Source organism: Microchirus variegatus, assembly GCF_963457635.1.
Source record: "Microchirus variegatus genome assembly, chromosome: 4".
NCBI classification, from domain to species: domain Eukaryota; kingdom Metazoa; phylum Chordata; class Actinopteri; order Pleuronectiformes; family Soleidae; genus Microchirus; species Microchirus variegatus.
The window spans coordinates 28,753,875-28,774,079 of NC_139805.1; the positions used below are offsets into that span (position 1 = coordinate 28,753,875).

The following is a 20,205-nucleotide window of genomic DNA, read 5'->3' on the forward strand; positions in this document are numbered from 1 at the left end:
TAACTACAACTATTGCACCAACCACAACAACTACTGCACCGACCACAACTACCGCCCCAACCACTACTACTACTGCACCAACCACTACAACTTCTACACCAACCACCACAACGACTGCCACAGCTACCACAACTACTGCACAATCCAAGACAACTACTGCACCAACGACCACTACTACTGCCCCAACGACAACAACTGTACCAACAACTACAACTACTGCACCAACCACGACAACTAATGCACCAACTACCACTACTACTTCCCCAACAACTGCTCCAACAACTACGGCACCAACCACTACCACTACTGCATCAACAACTACAACTACTGCACCAACCACCAATACTACTGCCCTAACGACAACAACTGCACCTACAATTACTGCACCAACCACCACAACTACTGCACCAACCACCACTACTACTGCCCAAACAACAACAACAGCACCAACAACTACTGCACCAAACACTACAACCACTGCACCAACCACCACTACTACTGCCCCAACAACAACAACAGCACCAACAACTACTGCCCCAACAACAACAACAGCACCAACAACTACTGCACCAAACACTACAACCACTGCACCAACCACCACTACTACTGCCCCAACAACAGCACCAACAACTACTGCACCAACAACTTCAACTACTGCACCAACCACCACAACTACTGCACCAACTACAACAACTACTGCACCAACTACACCTACTGTACCAACCACTACAACTACTGCACCAACCACTACAACTACTGCACCAACGACCACTACTACTGCACCAACGACCACTACTACTGCCCCTATAACTACTGCACCAACCACTACAACTACAGCACCAACAACTACAACTACTGCACCAACCACCACAACTACTACACCAACCACCACAACAACTGCGACGACTACAACTACTGCACCAACTACTGCTCCAACCTCCACAACTACTACACCAACCACCATAACAACTGCACCAACAACTACTGCACCAAGCACAACTACTGCAACAACAACTACAACTGCACCAACCACCACAACTACTGAGCCAACTACAACTACTGTACCAACCACTACAACTACTGCACCAACCACCACAACTACTGGAACTACTATGACTGCACCAACCACGATTACTACTGAGCCAACTACAACTACTGTACCAACCACGACAACAACTGCACAAACCACTACAACTGCCCCATTCACGAAAACTACTTCGCCAACTACAACTACTGCCCAAGCAACTACAACTACTGCACCAACCATTACAACTACTGCACCAAACTCAAATACTGCCCCGACTACTACAACAACTACCACTGCATCTAATGAAACAAATGCTGAAAGAGCTCCAGGATCTATAACAACTACGAAAACAACGACAACTACTGTATCAACCACTACAAGAATTCTTCTAACCACTTCTACTGGACCAACCACAATAACTACTGCACCAATCACAACAACTACTGCACCAAACACAACTACTGCACAAACTAAAACAACTACTGCACCAACCACCATAACTACTGCACCAACCACTGCAAATACTGCACCAACCACCACAACCACTGCACCAAAAACAACTACGACTGCACCAACCACGATAACTACTGCACCAACCACTACATCTACTGCACCAACTACCACACCTACTGCACCAACCACTACAACTTCTGCACCAACCACCACAACTGCTGCACCAACCACAACAACTACTGCACCAACCACAAATACTGCAACAACTACAACTGCCCTAACAACTGCACCAATAACTACAACAACTGCACCAACCACTACATCTACTGCACCAACTACCACAACTACTGCACCAACCACTACAACTTCTGCACCAACCACTACATCTGCTGCACCAACTACCACAACTACTGCCCCAACTACAACTACTGCACCAACCACTACAACTACTGCACCAACCACAACTACTGCAACAACTGCCCCAACAACAACTGCACCAACTACTGCACCAACAACTACACCTACTGCACCAACTACCACACCTACTGCACCAACCACTACAACTTCTGCACCAACCACCACAACTATTGCACCAACCACAACAACTACTGCACCGATCACAACTACTGCCCCAACCACTACTACTACTGCCCCAACTACTGCTACTACTGCACCAATAACTACAACTATTGCACCAACCACAACAACTACTGCACCGATCACAACTACTGCCCCAACCACTACTACTACTGCCCCAACCACTGCTACTACTGCACCAATAACTACAACTATTGCACCAACCACAACAACTACTGCACCGACCACAACTACTGCCCCAACCACTACTACTACTGCACCAACCACTACAACTTCTGCATCAACCACCACAACGACTGCCACAACTACCACAACTACTGCACAATCCAAGACAACTACTGCACCAACGACCACTACTACTGCCCCAACGACAACAACTGTACCAACAACTACAACTACTGCACCAACCACGACAACTAATGCACCAACTACCACTACTACTTCCCCAACAACAACTGCACCAACAACTACTGCACCAACCACTACCACTACTGCATCAACAACTACAACTACTGCACCAACCACCAATACTACTGCCCTAACGACAACTGCACCTACAATTACTGCACCAACCACCACAACTACTACACCAACCACCACCACTACTACTGCCCCAACAACAACAACAGCACCAACAACTACTGCACCAAACACTACAACCACTGCACCAACCACCACTACTACTGCCCCAACAACAACAACAGCACCAACAACTACTGCACCAACAACTACAACTACTGCACCAACCACCACAACTACTGCACCAACTACAACAACTACTGCACCAACTACACCTACTGTACCAACCACTACAACTACTGTACCAACCACTACAACTACTGCACCAACGACCACTACTACTGCACCAACAACCACTACTACTGCCCCTATAACTACTGCACCAACCACTACAACTACTGCACCAACCACCACTACTACTGCCACAACAACAACAACTGTACCAACTACTACAACTACAGCACCAACAACTACAACTACTGCACCAACCACCACAACTACTACACCAACCACCACAACAACTGCGGCGACTACAACTACTGCTCCAACCTCCACAACTACTACACCAACCACCATAACAACTGCACCAACAACTACTGCACCAAGCACAACTACTGCAACAACAACTACAACTGCACCAACCACCACAACTACTGAGCCAACTACAACTACTGTACCAACCACTACAACTACTGCACCAACCACCACAACTACTGGAACTACTATGACTGCACCAACCACGATTACTACTGAGCCAACTACAACTACTGTACCAACCACGACAACAACTGCACAAACCACTACAACTGCCCCATTCACGAAAACTACTTCGCCAACTACAACTACTGCCCAAGCAACTACAACTACTGCACCAACCATTACAACTACTGCACCAACCTCAACTACTGCCCCGACTACTACAACAACTACCACTGCATCTAATGAAACAAATGCTGAAAGAGCTCCAGGATCTATAACAACTACGAAAACAACGACAACTACTGTATCAACCACTACAAGAATTCTTCTAACCACCTCTACTGGACCAACCACAATAACTACTGCACCAAACACAACAACTACTGCACCAAACACAATTACTGCACAAACTAAAACAACTACTGCACCAACCACCACAAGTACTGCACCGACCACTGCAAATACAGCACCAACCACCACATCCACTGCACCAAAAACTACTACGACTGCACCAACCACGACAACTACTGCACTAACTACAACTACTTCACTAAGTACTACAACTACTGCACCAACCACCACAACAACTACACCAACCACCACAACTACTGCACCAACCACAACAACTACTGCACCAAACACAACTACTGCACAAACTAAAACAACTACTGCACCAACCACCACAACTACTGCAACAACCACTGCAAAAACTGCACCAACCACCACAACCACTGCACCAAATACAACAACTACTGCACCAACTACAACTACTGCACCAAGTACTACGACTGCACCAACCACCACAACTACTGCACCAACTACAACAACTAATGCACCAACCACCACAACTACTGCACCAAGTACTACGACTGCACCAATCACCACAACTACTGCACCAACTACAACAACTAATGCACCAACCACCGCAACTACTGCACAAACCGCCACAACTACTGCACCAACTACAACTACTGCACCAAGTACTACGACTGCACCAACCACCACAACTACTGCACCAAATACAACAACTAATGCACAAACCACCACAACTACTGCACCAACGACCACTACCACTGCCCCAACAACTGCACCAACCACTAAATCTACTGCACCAACAACTACAACTACTGCACCAACCACAACAACAACTGCACCAAAAACTACAACTACTGCACCAACCACCACTACTACTGCAACAACGACCACTACTACTGTCCCAACAACAACTGCACCAACCATTACATCTACTGGACCAACCACCACTACTACTGCCCCAACAGCAACAACAACTGCACCAACAACTACTGCACCAACTACGATCACTACTGCACAAACCACGACAACTACTGCACCAACCACGACAACTACTGCACCAACCGCCACAACTACTGCACCAACAACCACTACTACTGCCCCAACAACTGCTACAACTACTGCTCCAACCACCACTACTACTTCCACAACAACAACAACTGTACCAACAACTACAACTACTGCACCAACCACCACTACTACTGCTCCAACCACCACTACTACTGCTCCAACCACCACTACTACTGCTCCAACCACCACTACTACTGCCACAACAACAACTGTACCAACAACTACAACTACTGCACCAACCACCACTACTACTGCCCCAACTGCCACTACTACTGCCACAAAAACAACAACTGTACCAACAACTACAACTACTGCACCAACCACCACTACTACTGCCCAAACTGCACCAACAACTGCACCAACCACGACAACTACTGCACCAACAGCCACTACGACTGCCTCAACAACTGCACAAACAACTACTGCACCAACCACTACAACTACTGCACCAACCACCACGAATACTGCCCCAATGACAACAACTGCACCAACAACTACTGCACCAACCACAACTACTGCAACAACTACAACTGCCCCAACAACAACTGCACCAACCACTACATCTGCTGCACCAACTACCACAACTACTGCCCCAACTACAACTACTGCACTAACCACTACAACTACTGCACCAACCACAACAACTGCACCAACTACTGCACCAACAACTACAACTACTGCCCCAACCACTACTACTACTGCCCCAACCACTGCTACTACTGCACCAATAACTACAACTACTGCACCAACCATAACATCTACTGCACCAACTACCACACCTACTGCACCAACCACTACAACTTCTGCACCAACCACCACAACTGCTGCACCAACCGCAACTACTGCAACAACTACAACTGCCCCAACAACAACTGCACCAATAACTACAACAACTGCACCAATCACAACTACTGCAACAACTACAACTGCCCCAACAACTGCACCAACTACTGCACCAACCACTACAACAACTGCACCAACCATTACTACTACTACTGCACCAATAACTACAACTACTGCACCAACCACAGCTACTGCACCAACTACCACAACTACTGCCCAAACTACAACTACTGCGCCAACAACTACATCTACTGCACCAACCACAACTACTGCAACAACTACAACTGCCCCAACAACAACTGCACCAACCACTACAACTACTGCCCCAACCACTACAACTACTGCCCCAACCACTGCTACTATTGCACCAACAACTACAAATACTGCACTAACCACTACATCTACTGCACCAACTACCACACCTACTGCACCAACCACTACAACTTCTGCACCAACCACCACAACTGCTGCACCAACCACAACAACTACTGCACCAACCACAACTACTGCAACAACTACAACTGCCCCAACAACTGCACCAATAACTACAACAACTGCACCAACCACTACATCTACTGCACCAACTACCACAACTACTGCACCAACCACTACAACTTCTGCACCAACCACTACATCTGCTGCACCAACTACCACAACTACTGCCCCAACTACAACTACTGCACCAACCACTACAACTACTGCACCAACCACAACTACTGCAACAACAACTGCCCCAACAACAACTGCACCAACTACTGCACCAACAACTACACCTACTGCACCAACTACCACACCTACTGCACCAACCACTACAACTTCTGCACCAACCACCACAACTATTGCACCAACCACAACAACTACTGCACCGATCACAACTACTGCCCCAACCACTACTACTACTGCCCCAACCACTGCTACTACTGCACCAATAACTACAACTATTGCACCAACCACAACAACTACTGCACCGACCACAACTACTGCCCCAACCACTAATACTACTGCACCAACCACTACAACTTCTGCACCAACCACCACAACTATTGCACCAACCACAACTACTGCACCGACCACAACAACTGCCCCAACAACAACTGCACCAACTACTGCACCAACAACTACACCTACTGCACCAACTACCACACCTACTGCACCAACCACTACAACTTCTGCACCAACCACCACAACTACTGCAACAACTACAACTGCCCCAACAACTGCACCAATAACTACAACAACTGGACCAACCACTACATCTATTGCACCAACTACCACAACTACTGCACCAACCACTACAACTTCTGCACCAACCACCACAACTATTGCACCAACCACAACAACTACTGCACCGACCACAACTACTGCCCCAACCACTACTACTACTGCCCCAACCACTGCTACTACTGCACCAATAACCACAACTATTGCACCAACCACAACAACTACTGCACCGACCACAGCTACTGCCCCAACCACTACTACTACTGCACCAACCACTGCAACTTCTGCACCAACCACCACAACTATTGCACCAACCACAACAACTACTGCACCGACCACAACTACTGCCCCAACCACTACTACTACTGCCCCAACCACTACTACTACTGCCCCAACCACTGCTACTACTGCACCAATAACTACAACTCCTGCATCAGCCATAACATCTACTGCACCAACTACCACACCTACTGCACCAACCACTACAACTTCTGCACCAACCACCACAACTGCTGCACCAACCACAACAACTACTGCACCAACCACTACAACAACTGCACCAACCATTACTACTACTGCAGAAATAACTACAACTACTGCACCAACCACAGCTACTGCACCAACTACCACAACTATTGCCCAAACTACAACTACTGCACCAACCACTGCTACTACTGCACCAATAACTACAACTCCTGCACCAACCATAACATCTACTGCACCACCAAGTACAACTACTGCACCAACCACCACTACTACTGCCCCAACGACAACAACTACTGCACCAACCACGACAACTACTGCACCAACCACCACTACTACTGCCCCAACGACAACAACTGCACCAACAACTACTGCACCAACTGCTACAACTACTGCACCAACCACCACTACTAATGCCACAACAACAACTGTACCAAAAACTACAACTACTGCACCAAACACCACTACTACTGCAACAACGACCACTACTACTGTCCCAACAACAACTGCACCAACCATTACATCTACTGGACCAACCACCACACCTACTGCACCAACCACTACAACTTCTGCACCAACCACCACAACTATTGCACCAACCACAACAACTACTGCCCCAACCACTGCTACTATTGCACCAACAACTACAAATACTGCACTAACCACTACATCTACTGCACCAACTACCACACCTACTGCACCAACCACTACAACTTCTGCACCAACCACCACAACTGCTGCACCAACCACAACAACTACTGCACCAACCACAACTACTGCAACAACTACAACTGCCCCAACAACTGCACCAATAACTACAACAACTGCACCAACCACTACATCTACTGCACCAACTACCACAACTACTGCACCAACCACTACAACTTCTGCACCAACCACTACATCTGCTGCACCAACTACCACAACTACTGCCCCAACTACAACTACTGCACCAACCACTACAACTACTGCACCAACCACAACTACTGCAACAACAACTGCCCCAACAACAACTGCACCAACTACTGCACCAACAACTACACCTACTGCACCAACTACCACACCTACTGCACCAACCACTACAACTTCTGCACCAACCACCACAACTATTGCACCAACCACAACAACTACTGCACCGATCACAACTACTGCCCCAACCACTACTACTACTGCCCCAACCACTGCTACTACTGCACCAATAACTACAACTATTGCACCAACCACAACAACTACTGCACCGACCACAACTACTGCCCCAACCACTAATACTACTGCACCAACCACTACAACTTCTGCACCAACCACCACAACTATTGCACCAACCACAACTACTGCACCGACCACAACAACTGCCCCAACAACAACTGCACCAACTACTGCACCAACAACTACACCTACTGCACCAACTACCACACCTACTGCACCAACCACTACAACTTCTGCACCAACCACCACAACTACTGCAACAACTACAACTGCCCCAACAACTGCACCAATAACTACAACAACTGGACCAACCACTACATCTATTGCACCAACTACCACAACTACTGCACCAACCACTACAACTTCTGCACCAACCACCACAACTATTGCACCAACCACAACAACTACTGCACCGACCACAACTACTGCCCCAACCACTACTACTACTGCCCCAACCACTGCTACTACTGCACCAATAACCACAACTATTGCACCAACCACAACAACTACTGCACCGACCACAGCTACTGCCCCAACCACTACTACTACTGCACCAACCACTGCAACTTCTGCACCAACCACCACAACTATTGCACCAACCACAACAACTACTGCACCGACCACAACTACTGCCCCAACCACTACTACTACTGCCCCAACCACTACTACTACTGCCCCAACCACTGCTACTACTGCACCAATAACTACAACTCCTGCATCAGCCATAACATCTACTGCACCAACTACCACACCTACTGCACCAACCACTACAACTTCTGCACCAACCACCACAACTGCTGCACCAACCACAACAACTACTGCACCAACCACTACAACAACTGCACCAACCATTACTACTACTGCAGAAATAACTACAACTACTGCACCAACCACAGCTACTGCACCAACTACCACAACTATTGCCCAAACTACAACTACTGCACCAACCACTGCTACTACTGCACCAATAACTACAACTCCTGCACCAACCATAACATCTACTGCACCACCAAGTACAACTACTGCACCAACCACCACTACTACTGCCCCAACGACAACAACTACTGCACCAACCACGACAACTACTGCACCAACCACCACTACTACTGCCCCAACGACAACAACTGCACCAACAACTACTGCACCAACTGCTACAACTACTGCACCAACCACCACTACTAATGCCACAACAACAACTGTACCAAAAACTACAACTACTGCACCAAACACCACTACTACTGCAACAACGACCACTACTACTGTCCCAACAACAACTGCACCAACCATTACATCTACTGGACCAACCACCACACCTACTGCACCAACCACTACAACTTCTGCACCAACCACCACAACTATTGCACCAACCACAACAACTACTGCACCGATCACAACTACTGCCCCAACCACTACTACTACTGCCCCAACCACTGCTACTACTGCACCAATAACTACAACTATTGCACCAACCACAACAACTACTGCACCGATCACAACTACTGCCCCAACCACTAATACTACTGCACCAACCACTACAACTTCTGCACCAACCACCACAACTATTGCACCAACCACAACTACTGCACCGACCACAACAACTGCCCCAATAACAACTGCACCAACTACTGCACCAACAACTACACCTACTGCACCAACTACCACACCTACTGCACCAACCACTACAACTTCTGCACCAACCACCACAACTACTGCAACAACTACAACTGCCCCAACAACTGCACCAATAACTACAACAACTGGACCAACCACTACATCTATTGCACCAACTACCACAACTACTGCACCAACCACTACAACTTCTGCACCAACCACCACAACTATTGCACCAACCACAACAACTACTGCACTGACCACAACTACTGCCCCAACCACTACTACTACTGCCCCAACCACTGCTACTACTGCACCAATAACTACAACTATTGCACCAACCACAACAACTACTGCACCGACCACAACTACTGCCCCAACCACTACTACTACTGCACCAACCACTACAACTTCTGCACCAACCACCACAACTATTGCACCAACCACCACAACTATTGCACCAACCACAACAACTACTGCACCGACCACAACTACTGCCCCAACCACTACTACTACTGCCCCAACCACTACAACTCCTGCACCAACCACCACAACTATTGCACCAACCACAACAACTACTGCACCGACCACAGCTACTGCCCCAACCACTACTAGTACTGCACCAACCACTGCAACTTCTGCACCAACCACCACAACTATTGCACCAACCACAACAACTACTGCACCGACCACAACTACTGCCCCAACCACTACTACTACTGCCCCAACCACTACTACTACTGCCCCAACCACTGCTACTACTGCACCAATAACTACAACTCCTGCATCAGCCATAACATCTACTGCACCAACTTCCACACCTACTGCACCAACCACTACAACTTCTGCACCAACCACCACAACTGCTGCACCAACCACAACAACTACTGCACCAACCACTACAACAACTGCACCAACCATTACTACTACTGCAGAAATAACTACAACTACTGCACCAACCACAGCTACTGCACCAACTACCACAACTATTGCCCAAACTACAACTACTGCACCAACCACTGCTACTACTGCACCAATAACTACAACTCCTGCACCAACCATAACATCTACTGCACCACCAAGTACAACTACTGCACCAACCACCACTACTACTGCCCCAACGACAACAACTGCACCAACAACTACTGCACCAACCATGACAACTAATGCACCAACAGCCACTACTACTGCCTCAACAACAACTGCACCAACAACTGCAGCATTCACAACGACTACTACACCAACCACCACAACGACTGCACCAACCATCACAACTACTGCACCAACAACTACAACTACTGCACCAACCACCACTACTACTGCCCCAACAACAACAACTGCACCAACAAGTACTGCACCAACCACGACAACTACTGCACCAAACACCACAACTACTGCACCAACCACCACAACAACTGCACCAACCACCACAACTACTGCACCAACTATAACTACTGCAACAATGACCACTACTACTGCACCAAAGACCACTACTACTGCCCCAACAACAACTGCACCAACCACTACATCTACTGGACCAACCACCACTACTACTGCACAAACCACGACAAATACTGCAACAACCACGACAACTACTGCACCAACCACCAAAACTACTGCACCAACAACCACTACTACTTCCCCAACAACAACTGCACCAACCACTACAACTACTGCACCAACCACTACAACCACTGCACCAACGACCACTACTACTGCCCCAACAACAACAGCACCAACAACTACTGCACCAACCACTACAACCACTGCACCAACCACCACTACTACTGCCCCAACAACAACTGCAACAACCACTACAACTACTGCACCAACCACCACAACTACTGAACCAACCACCACAACGACTGCCACAACTACCACAACTACTGCACAATCCAAGACAACTACTGCACCAACGACCACTACTACTGCCCCAACGACAACAACTGTACCAACAACTACAACTACTGCACCAACCACGACAACTAATGCACCAACTACCACTACTACTTCCCCAACAACATCTGCACCAACAACTACTGCACCAACCACTACCACTACTGCATCAACAACTGCCCCAACAACAACTGCACCAACTACTGCACCAACAACTACACCTACTGCACCAACTACCACACCTACTGCACCAACCACTACAACTTCTGCACCAACCACCACAACTATTGCACCAACCACAACAACTACTGCACCGATCACAACTACTGCCCCAACCACTACTACTACTGCCCCAACCACTGCTACTACTGCACCAATAACTACAACTATTGCACCAACCACAACAACTACTGCACCGACCACAACTACTGCCCCAACCACTACTACTACTGCACCAACCACTACAACTTCTGCACAAACCACCACAACTATTGCACCAACCACAACTACTGCACCGACCACAACAACTGGCCCAACAACAACTGCACCAACTACTGCACCAACAACTACACCTACTGCACCAACTACCACACCTACTGCACCAACCACTACAACTTCTGCACCAACCACCACAACTACTGCAACAACTACAACTGCCCCAACAACTGCACCAATAACTACAACAACTGGACCAACCACTACATCTATTGCACCAACTACCACAACTACTGCACCAACCACTACAACTTCTGCACCAACCACCACAACTATTGCACCAACCACAACAACTACTGCACCGACCACAACTACTGCCCCAACCACTACTACTACTGCCCCAACCACTGCTACTACTGCACCAATAACTACAACTATTGCACCAACCACAACAACTACTGCACCGACCACAACTACTGCCCCAACCACTACTACTACTGCACCAACCACTACAACTTCTGCACCAACCACCACAACTATTGCACCAACCACCACAACTATTGCACCAACCACAACAACTACTGCACCGACCACAACTACTGCCCCAACCACTACTACTACTGCCCCAACCACTACAACTTCTGCACCAACCACCACAACTATTGCACCAACCACAACAACTACTGCACCGAACACAGCTACTGCCCCAACCACTACTACTACTGCACCAACCACTACAACTTCTGCACCAACCACCACAACTATTGCACCAACCACAACAACTACTGCACCGACCACAACTACTGCCCCAACCACTACTACTACTGCCCCAACCACTACTACTACTGCCCCAACCACTGCTACTACTGCACCAATGACTACAACTCCTGCATCAACCATAACATCTACTGCACCAACTACCAGACCTACTGCACCAACCACTACAACTTCTGCACCAACCACCACAACTGCTGCACCAACCACAACAACTACTGCACCAACCACTACAACAACTGCACCAACCATTACTACTACTGCAGAAATAACAACTACTGCACCAACCACAGCTACTGCACCAACTACCACAACTATTGCCCAAACTACAACTACTGCACCAACCACTGCTACTACTGCACCAATAACTACAACTCCTGCACCAACCATAACATCTACTGCACCACCAAGTACAACTACTGCACCAACCACCACTACTACTGCCCCAACGACAACAACTGCACCAACAACTACTGCACCAACCACGACAACTACTGCACCAACCACCACTACTACTGCCCCAACGACAACAACTGCACCAACAACTACTGCACCAACTGCTACAACTACTGCACCAACCACCACTACTAATGCCACAACAACAACTGTACCAAAAACTACAACTACTGCACCAAACACCACTACTACTGCAACAACGACCACTACTACTGTCCCAACAACAACTGCACCAACCATTACATCTACTGGACCAACCACCACTACTACTGCCCCAACAGCAACAACAACTGAACCAACAACTACTGCACCAATTACAATAACTACTGCACCAACCACGACAACTACTGCACCAGCCACGACAACTACTGCACCAACCGCCACAACTACTGCACCAACAACCACTACGACTGCCCCAACGACAATAACTGCACCATCAACTACTGCACCAACCACCACAACTACTGCACCAACGACCACTACTACTGCACCAACGACCACTACTACTGCCCGAACAACAACTGCACCAACAACTACTGCACCAACCACGACAACTACTGCACCAACTACAATTACTAGACCAACCACCACTACTACTGCCTCAACGACAACAACTGCACCAACAACTACTGCACCAACCACTACAACTACTGCACCAACCACCACTACTACTGCCCCAAAGACAACAACTGCACAAACAACTACTGCACCAACAACCACTACTACTGCCCCAACGAAAACAACTGTACCAACAACTACAACTACTGCACCAACCACAGCTACTGCACCAACTACCACAACTATTGCCCAAACTACAACTACTGCACCAACCACTGCTACTACTGCACCAATAACTACAACTCCTGCACCAACCATATCATCTACTGCACCACCAAGTACAACTACTGCACCAACCACCACTACTACTGCCCCAACGACAACAACTGCACCAACAACTACTGCACCAACCACGACAACTACTGCACCAACCACCACTACTACTGCCCCAACGACAACAACTGCACCAACAACTACTGCACCAACTGCTACAACTACTGCACCAACCACCACTACTAATGCCACAACAACAACTGTACCAAAAACTACAACTACTGCACCAAACACCACTACTACTGCAACAACGACCACTACTACTGTCCCAACAACAACTGCACCAACCATTACATCTACTGGACCAACCACCACTACTACTGCCCCAACAGCAACAACAACTGAACCAACAACTACTGCACCAACTACGATAACTACTGCACCAACCACGACAACTACTGCACCAACCACGACAACTACTGCACCAACCGCCACAACTACTGCACCAACAACCACTACGACTGCCCCAACGACAATAACTGCACCATCAACTACTGCACCAACCACCACAACTACTGCACCAACGACCACTACTACTGCACCAACGACCACTACTACTGCCCGAACAACAACTGCACCAACAACTACTGCACCAACCACGACAACTACTGCACCAACTACAATTACTAGACCAACCACCACTACTACTGCCTCAACGACAACAACTGCACCAACAACTACTGCACCAACCACTACAACTACAGCACCAACCACCACTACTACTGCCCCAAAGACAACAACTGCACAAACAACTACTGCACCAACCACCACTACTACTGCCCCAACGAAAACAACTGTACCAACAACTACAACTACTGCACCAACCACCACTACTACTGCCCCAACTACCACAAAAACTGCACCAACCACCACTACTACTGCCTCAACGACAACAACTGCACCAACAACTACTGCACCAACCACTACAACTACTGCACCAACCACCACTACTACTGCCCCAAAGACAACAACTGCACAAACAACTACTGCACCAACAACCACTACTACTGCCCCAACGAAAACAACTGTACCAACAACTACAACTACTGCACCAACCACAGCTACTGCACCAACTACCACAACTATTGCCCAAACTACAACTACTGCACCAACCACTGCTACTACTGCACCAATAACTACAACTCCTGCACCAACCATATCATCTACTGCACCACCAAGTACAACTACTGCACCAACCACCACTACTACTGCCCCAACGACAACAACTGCACCAACAACTACTGCACCAACCACGACAACTACTGCACCAACCACCACTACTACTGCCCCAACGACAACAACTGCACCAACAACTACTGCACCAACTGCTACAACTACTGCACCAACCACCACTACTAATGCCACAACAACAACTGTACCAAAAACTACAACTACTGCACCAAACACCACTACTACTGCAACAACGACCACTACTACTGTCCCAACAACAACTGCACCAACCATTACATCTACTGGACCAACCACCACTACTACTGCCCCAACAGCAACAACAACTGAACCAACAACTACTGCACCAACTACGATAACTACTGCACCAACCACGACAACTACTGCACCAACCACGACAACTACTGCACCAACCGCCACAACTACTGCACCAACAACCACTACGACTGCCCCAACGACAATAACTGCACCATCAACTACTGCACCAACCACCACAACTACTGCACCAACGACCACTACTACTGCACCAACGACCACTACTACTGCCCGAACAACAACTGCACCAACAACTACTGCACCAACCACGACAACTACTGCACCAACTACAATTACTAGACCAACCACCACTACTACTGCCTCAACGACAACAACTGCACCAACAACTACTGCACCAACCACTACAACTACAGCACCAACCACCACTACTACTGCCCCAAAGACAACAACTGCACAAACAACTACTGCACCAACCACCACTACTACTGCCCCAACGAAAACAACTGTACCAACAACTACAACTACTGCACCAACCACCACTACTACTGCCCCAACTACCACAAAAACTGCACCAACCACGACAACTATTGCGCCAACAACAACTGCACCAACAACTACTGCACCAACCATGACAACTAATGCACCAACAGCCACTACTACTGCCTCAACAACAACTGCACCAACAACTGCAGCATTCACAACGACTACTACACCAACCACCACAACGACTGCACCAACCATCACAACTACTGCACCAACAACTACAACTACTGCATCAACCACATCTACTACTGCCCCAACGACAACAACTGCACCAACAACTACTGCACCAACCACGACAACTACTGCACCAAACACCACAACTACTGCACCAACCACCACAACAACTGCACCAACCACCACAACTACTGCACCAACTATAACTACTGCAACAATGACCACTACTACTGCACCAAAGACCACTACTACTGCCCCAACAACAACTGCACCAACCACTACATCTACTGGACCAACCACCACTACTACTGCACAAACCACGACAAATACTGCAACAACCACCAAAACTACTGCACCAACAACCACTACTACTTCCCCAACAACAACTGCACCAACCACTACAACTACTGCACCAACCACCACTACTACTGCCCCAACGACAACAACTGTACCAACAACTACTGTACCAACCACCACAACTAATGCACCAACGACCACTACTATTGCACCAACGACAACTACTACTGCCCCAACAACAACAGCACCAACAACTACTGCACCAACCACTACAACCACTGCACCAACGACCACTACTACTGCCCCAACAACAACAGCACCAACAACTACTGCACCAACCACTACCACTACTGCATCAACAACTACAACTACTGCACCAACCACCAATACTACTGCCCTAACGACAACAACTGCACCTACAATTACTGCACCAACCACCACAACTACTACACCAACCACCACTACTACTGCCCCAACAACAACAACAGCACCAACAACTACTGCACCAAACACTACAACCACTGCACCAACCACCACTACTACTGCCCCAACAACAACAACAGCACCAACAACTACTGCACCAACAACTTCAACTACTGCACCAACCACCACAACTACTGCACCAACTACAACAACTACTGCACCAACTACACCTACTGTACCAACCACTACAACTACTGTACCAACCACTACAACTACTGCAACAACGACCACTACTACTGCACCAACGACCACTACTACTGCCCCTATAACTACTGCACCAACCACTACAACTACAGCACCAACAACTACAACTACTGCACCAACCACCACAACTACTACACCAACCACCACAACAACTGCGACGACTACAACTACTGCACCAACTACTGCTCCAACCTCCACAACTACTACACCAACCACCATAACAACTGCACCAACAACTACTGCACCAAGCACAACTACTGCAACAACAACTACAACTGCACCAACCACCACAACTACTGAGCCAACTACAACTACTGTACCAACCACTACAACTACTGCACCAACCACCACAACTACTGGAACTACTATGACTGCACCAACCACGATTACTACTGAGCCAACTACAACTACTGTACCAACCACGACAACAACTGCACAAACCACTACAACTGCCCCATTCACGAAAACTACTTCGCCAACTACAACTACTGCCCAAGCAACTACACCTACTGCACCAACCATTACAACTACTGCACCAACCTCAACTACTGCCCCGACTACTACAACAACTACCACTGCATCTAATGAAACAAATGCTGAAAGAGCTCCAGGATCTATAACAACTACGAAAACAACGACAACTACTGTATCAACCACGACAAGAATTCTTCCAACCACTTCTACTGGACCAACCACAATAACTACTGCACCAAACACAACAACTACTGCACCAAACACAACTACTGCACAAACTAAAACAACTCCTGTACCAACCACCACAACTACTGCACCAACCACTGCAAATAGTGCACCAACCACCACAACCACTGCACCAAAAACTACTACGACTGCACCAACCACGATAACTACTGCACCAACCACGACAACAACTGCACCAACCACGACAACTACTGCACTAACTACAACTACTTCACTAAGTACTACAACTACTGCACCAACCACCACAACAACTACACCAACCACCACAACTACTGCACCAACCACAACAACTTCTGCACCAAACACAACTACTGCACAAACTAAAACAACTACTGCACCAACCACCACAACTACTGCAACAACCACTGCAAATACTGCACCAACCACCACAACCACTGCACCAAATACAACAACTACTGCACCAACTACAACTACTGCACCAAGTACTACGACTGCACCAACCACCACAACTACTGCACCAACTACAACAACTAATGCACCAACCACCACAACTACTGCACCAACGACCACTACTACTGCCCCAATAACTGCACCAACCACTACATCTACTGCACCAACCACTACAACTACTTCACCAACAACTACAACTACTGCACCAACCTCCACAACTACTACACCAACCACCACAACAACTCCGCCAACTACAAATACTGCACCAACCACCACAAATACTGCACCAACCACCGCAACTACTGCACAAACCGCCACAACTACTGCACCAACTACAACTACTGCACCAAGTACTACGACTGCACCAACCACCAGAACTACTGCACCAACGACCACTACCACTGCCCCAACAACTGCACCAACCACTAAATCTACTGCACCAACAACTACAACTACTGCACCAACCACAACAACTGTACCAAAAACTACAACTACTGCACCAACCACCACAACTACTGCAACAACGACCACTACTACTGTCCCAACAACAACTGCACCAACCATTACAACTACTGGACCAACCACCACTACTACTGCCCCAACAGCAACAACAACTGCACCAACAACTACTGCACCAACTACGATCACTACTGCACAAACCACGACAACTACTGCACCAACCACGACAACTACTGCACCAACCGCCACAACTACTGCACCAACAACCACTACTACTGCCCCAACAACTGCTACAACTACTGCTCCAACCACCACTACTACTTCCACAACAACAACAACTGTACCAACAACTACAACTACTGCACCAACCACCACTACTACTGCTCCAACCACCACTACTACTGCTCCAACCACCACTACTACTGCCACAACAACAACTGTACCAACAACTACAACTACTGCACCAACCACCACTACTACTGCCCCAACTGCCACTACTACTGCCACAACAACAACAACTGTACCAACAACTACAACTACTGCACCAACCACCACTACTACTGCCCAGACTGCCACAACAACTGCACCAACCACGACAACTACTGCACCAACAGCCACTACGACTGCCTCAACAACTGCACAAACAACTACTGCACCAACCACTACAACTACTGCACCAACCACCACGAATACTGCCCCAATGACAACAACTGCACCAACAACTACTGCACCAACAACTAAAACCACTGCACCAAAGACCACTACTACTTCCCCAACAACTGCACCAACAACTACTGCACCAACCGCCACAACTACTGCACCAACAACCACTATTAATGCCCCAACAATAACTGCACCAACCACTACAACTACTGCACCAACCACCACTACTACTGCCCCAACGACAACCACTGCACCAACAACTACTGCACCAACTACCACAACTACTGCACCAA

At 48.0% G+C, this 20,205-nt stretch overlaps 1 protein-coding gene across 1 annotated transcript in view; it reads left to right on the top strand.

Annotated features, from left to right (window-relative positions):
* LOC310926176 (uncharacterized protein) overlaps positions 1-20,205 on the top strand; it is a gene marked incomplete at both ends in the record, with an annotated part of 132,928 nt that overhangs the window by 67,492 nt on the left and 45,231 nt on the right. The window contains 5 exons of the mRNA XM_083888276.1: positions 7,914-8,210; positions 8,424-8,555; positions 8,652-8,684; positions 8,742-8,852; positions 8,916-8,993. Coding sequence (XP_083744402.1) covers positions 7,914-8,210; positions 8,424-8,555; positions 8,652-8,684; positions 8,742-8,852; positions 8,916-8,993 — 651 coding nt within the window. The remainder of the gene's footprint in view (positions 1-7,913; positions 8,211-8,423; positions 8,556-8,651; positions 8,685-8,741; positions 8,853-8,915; positions 8,994-20,205) is intronic.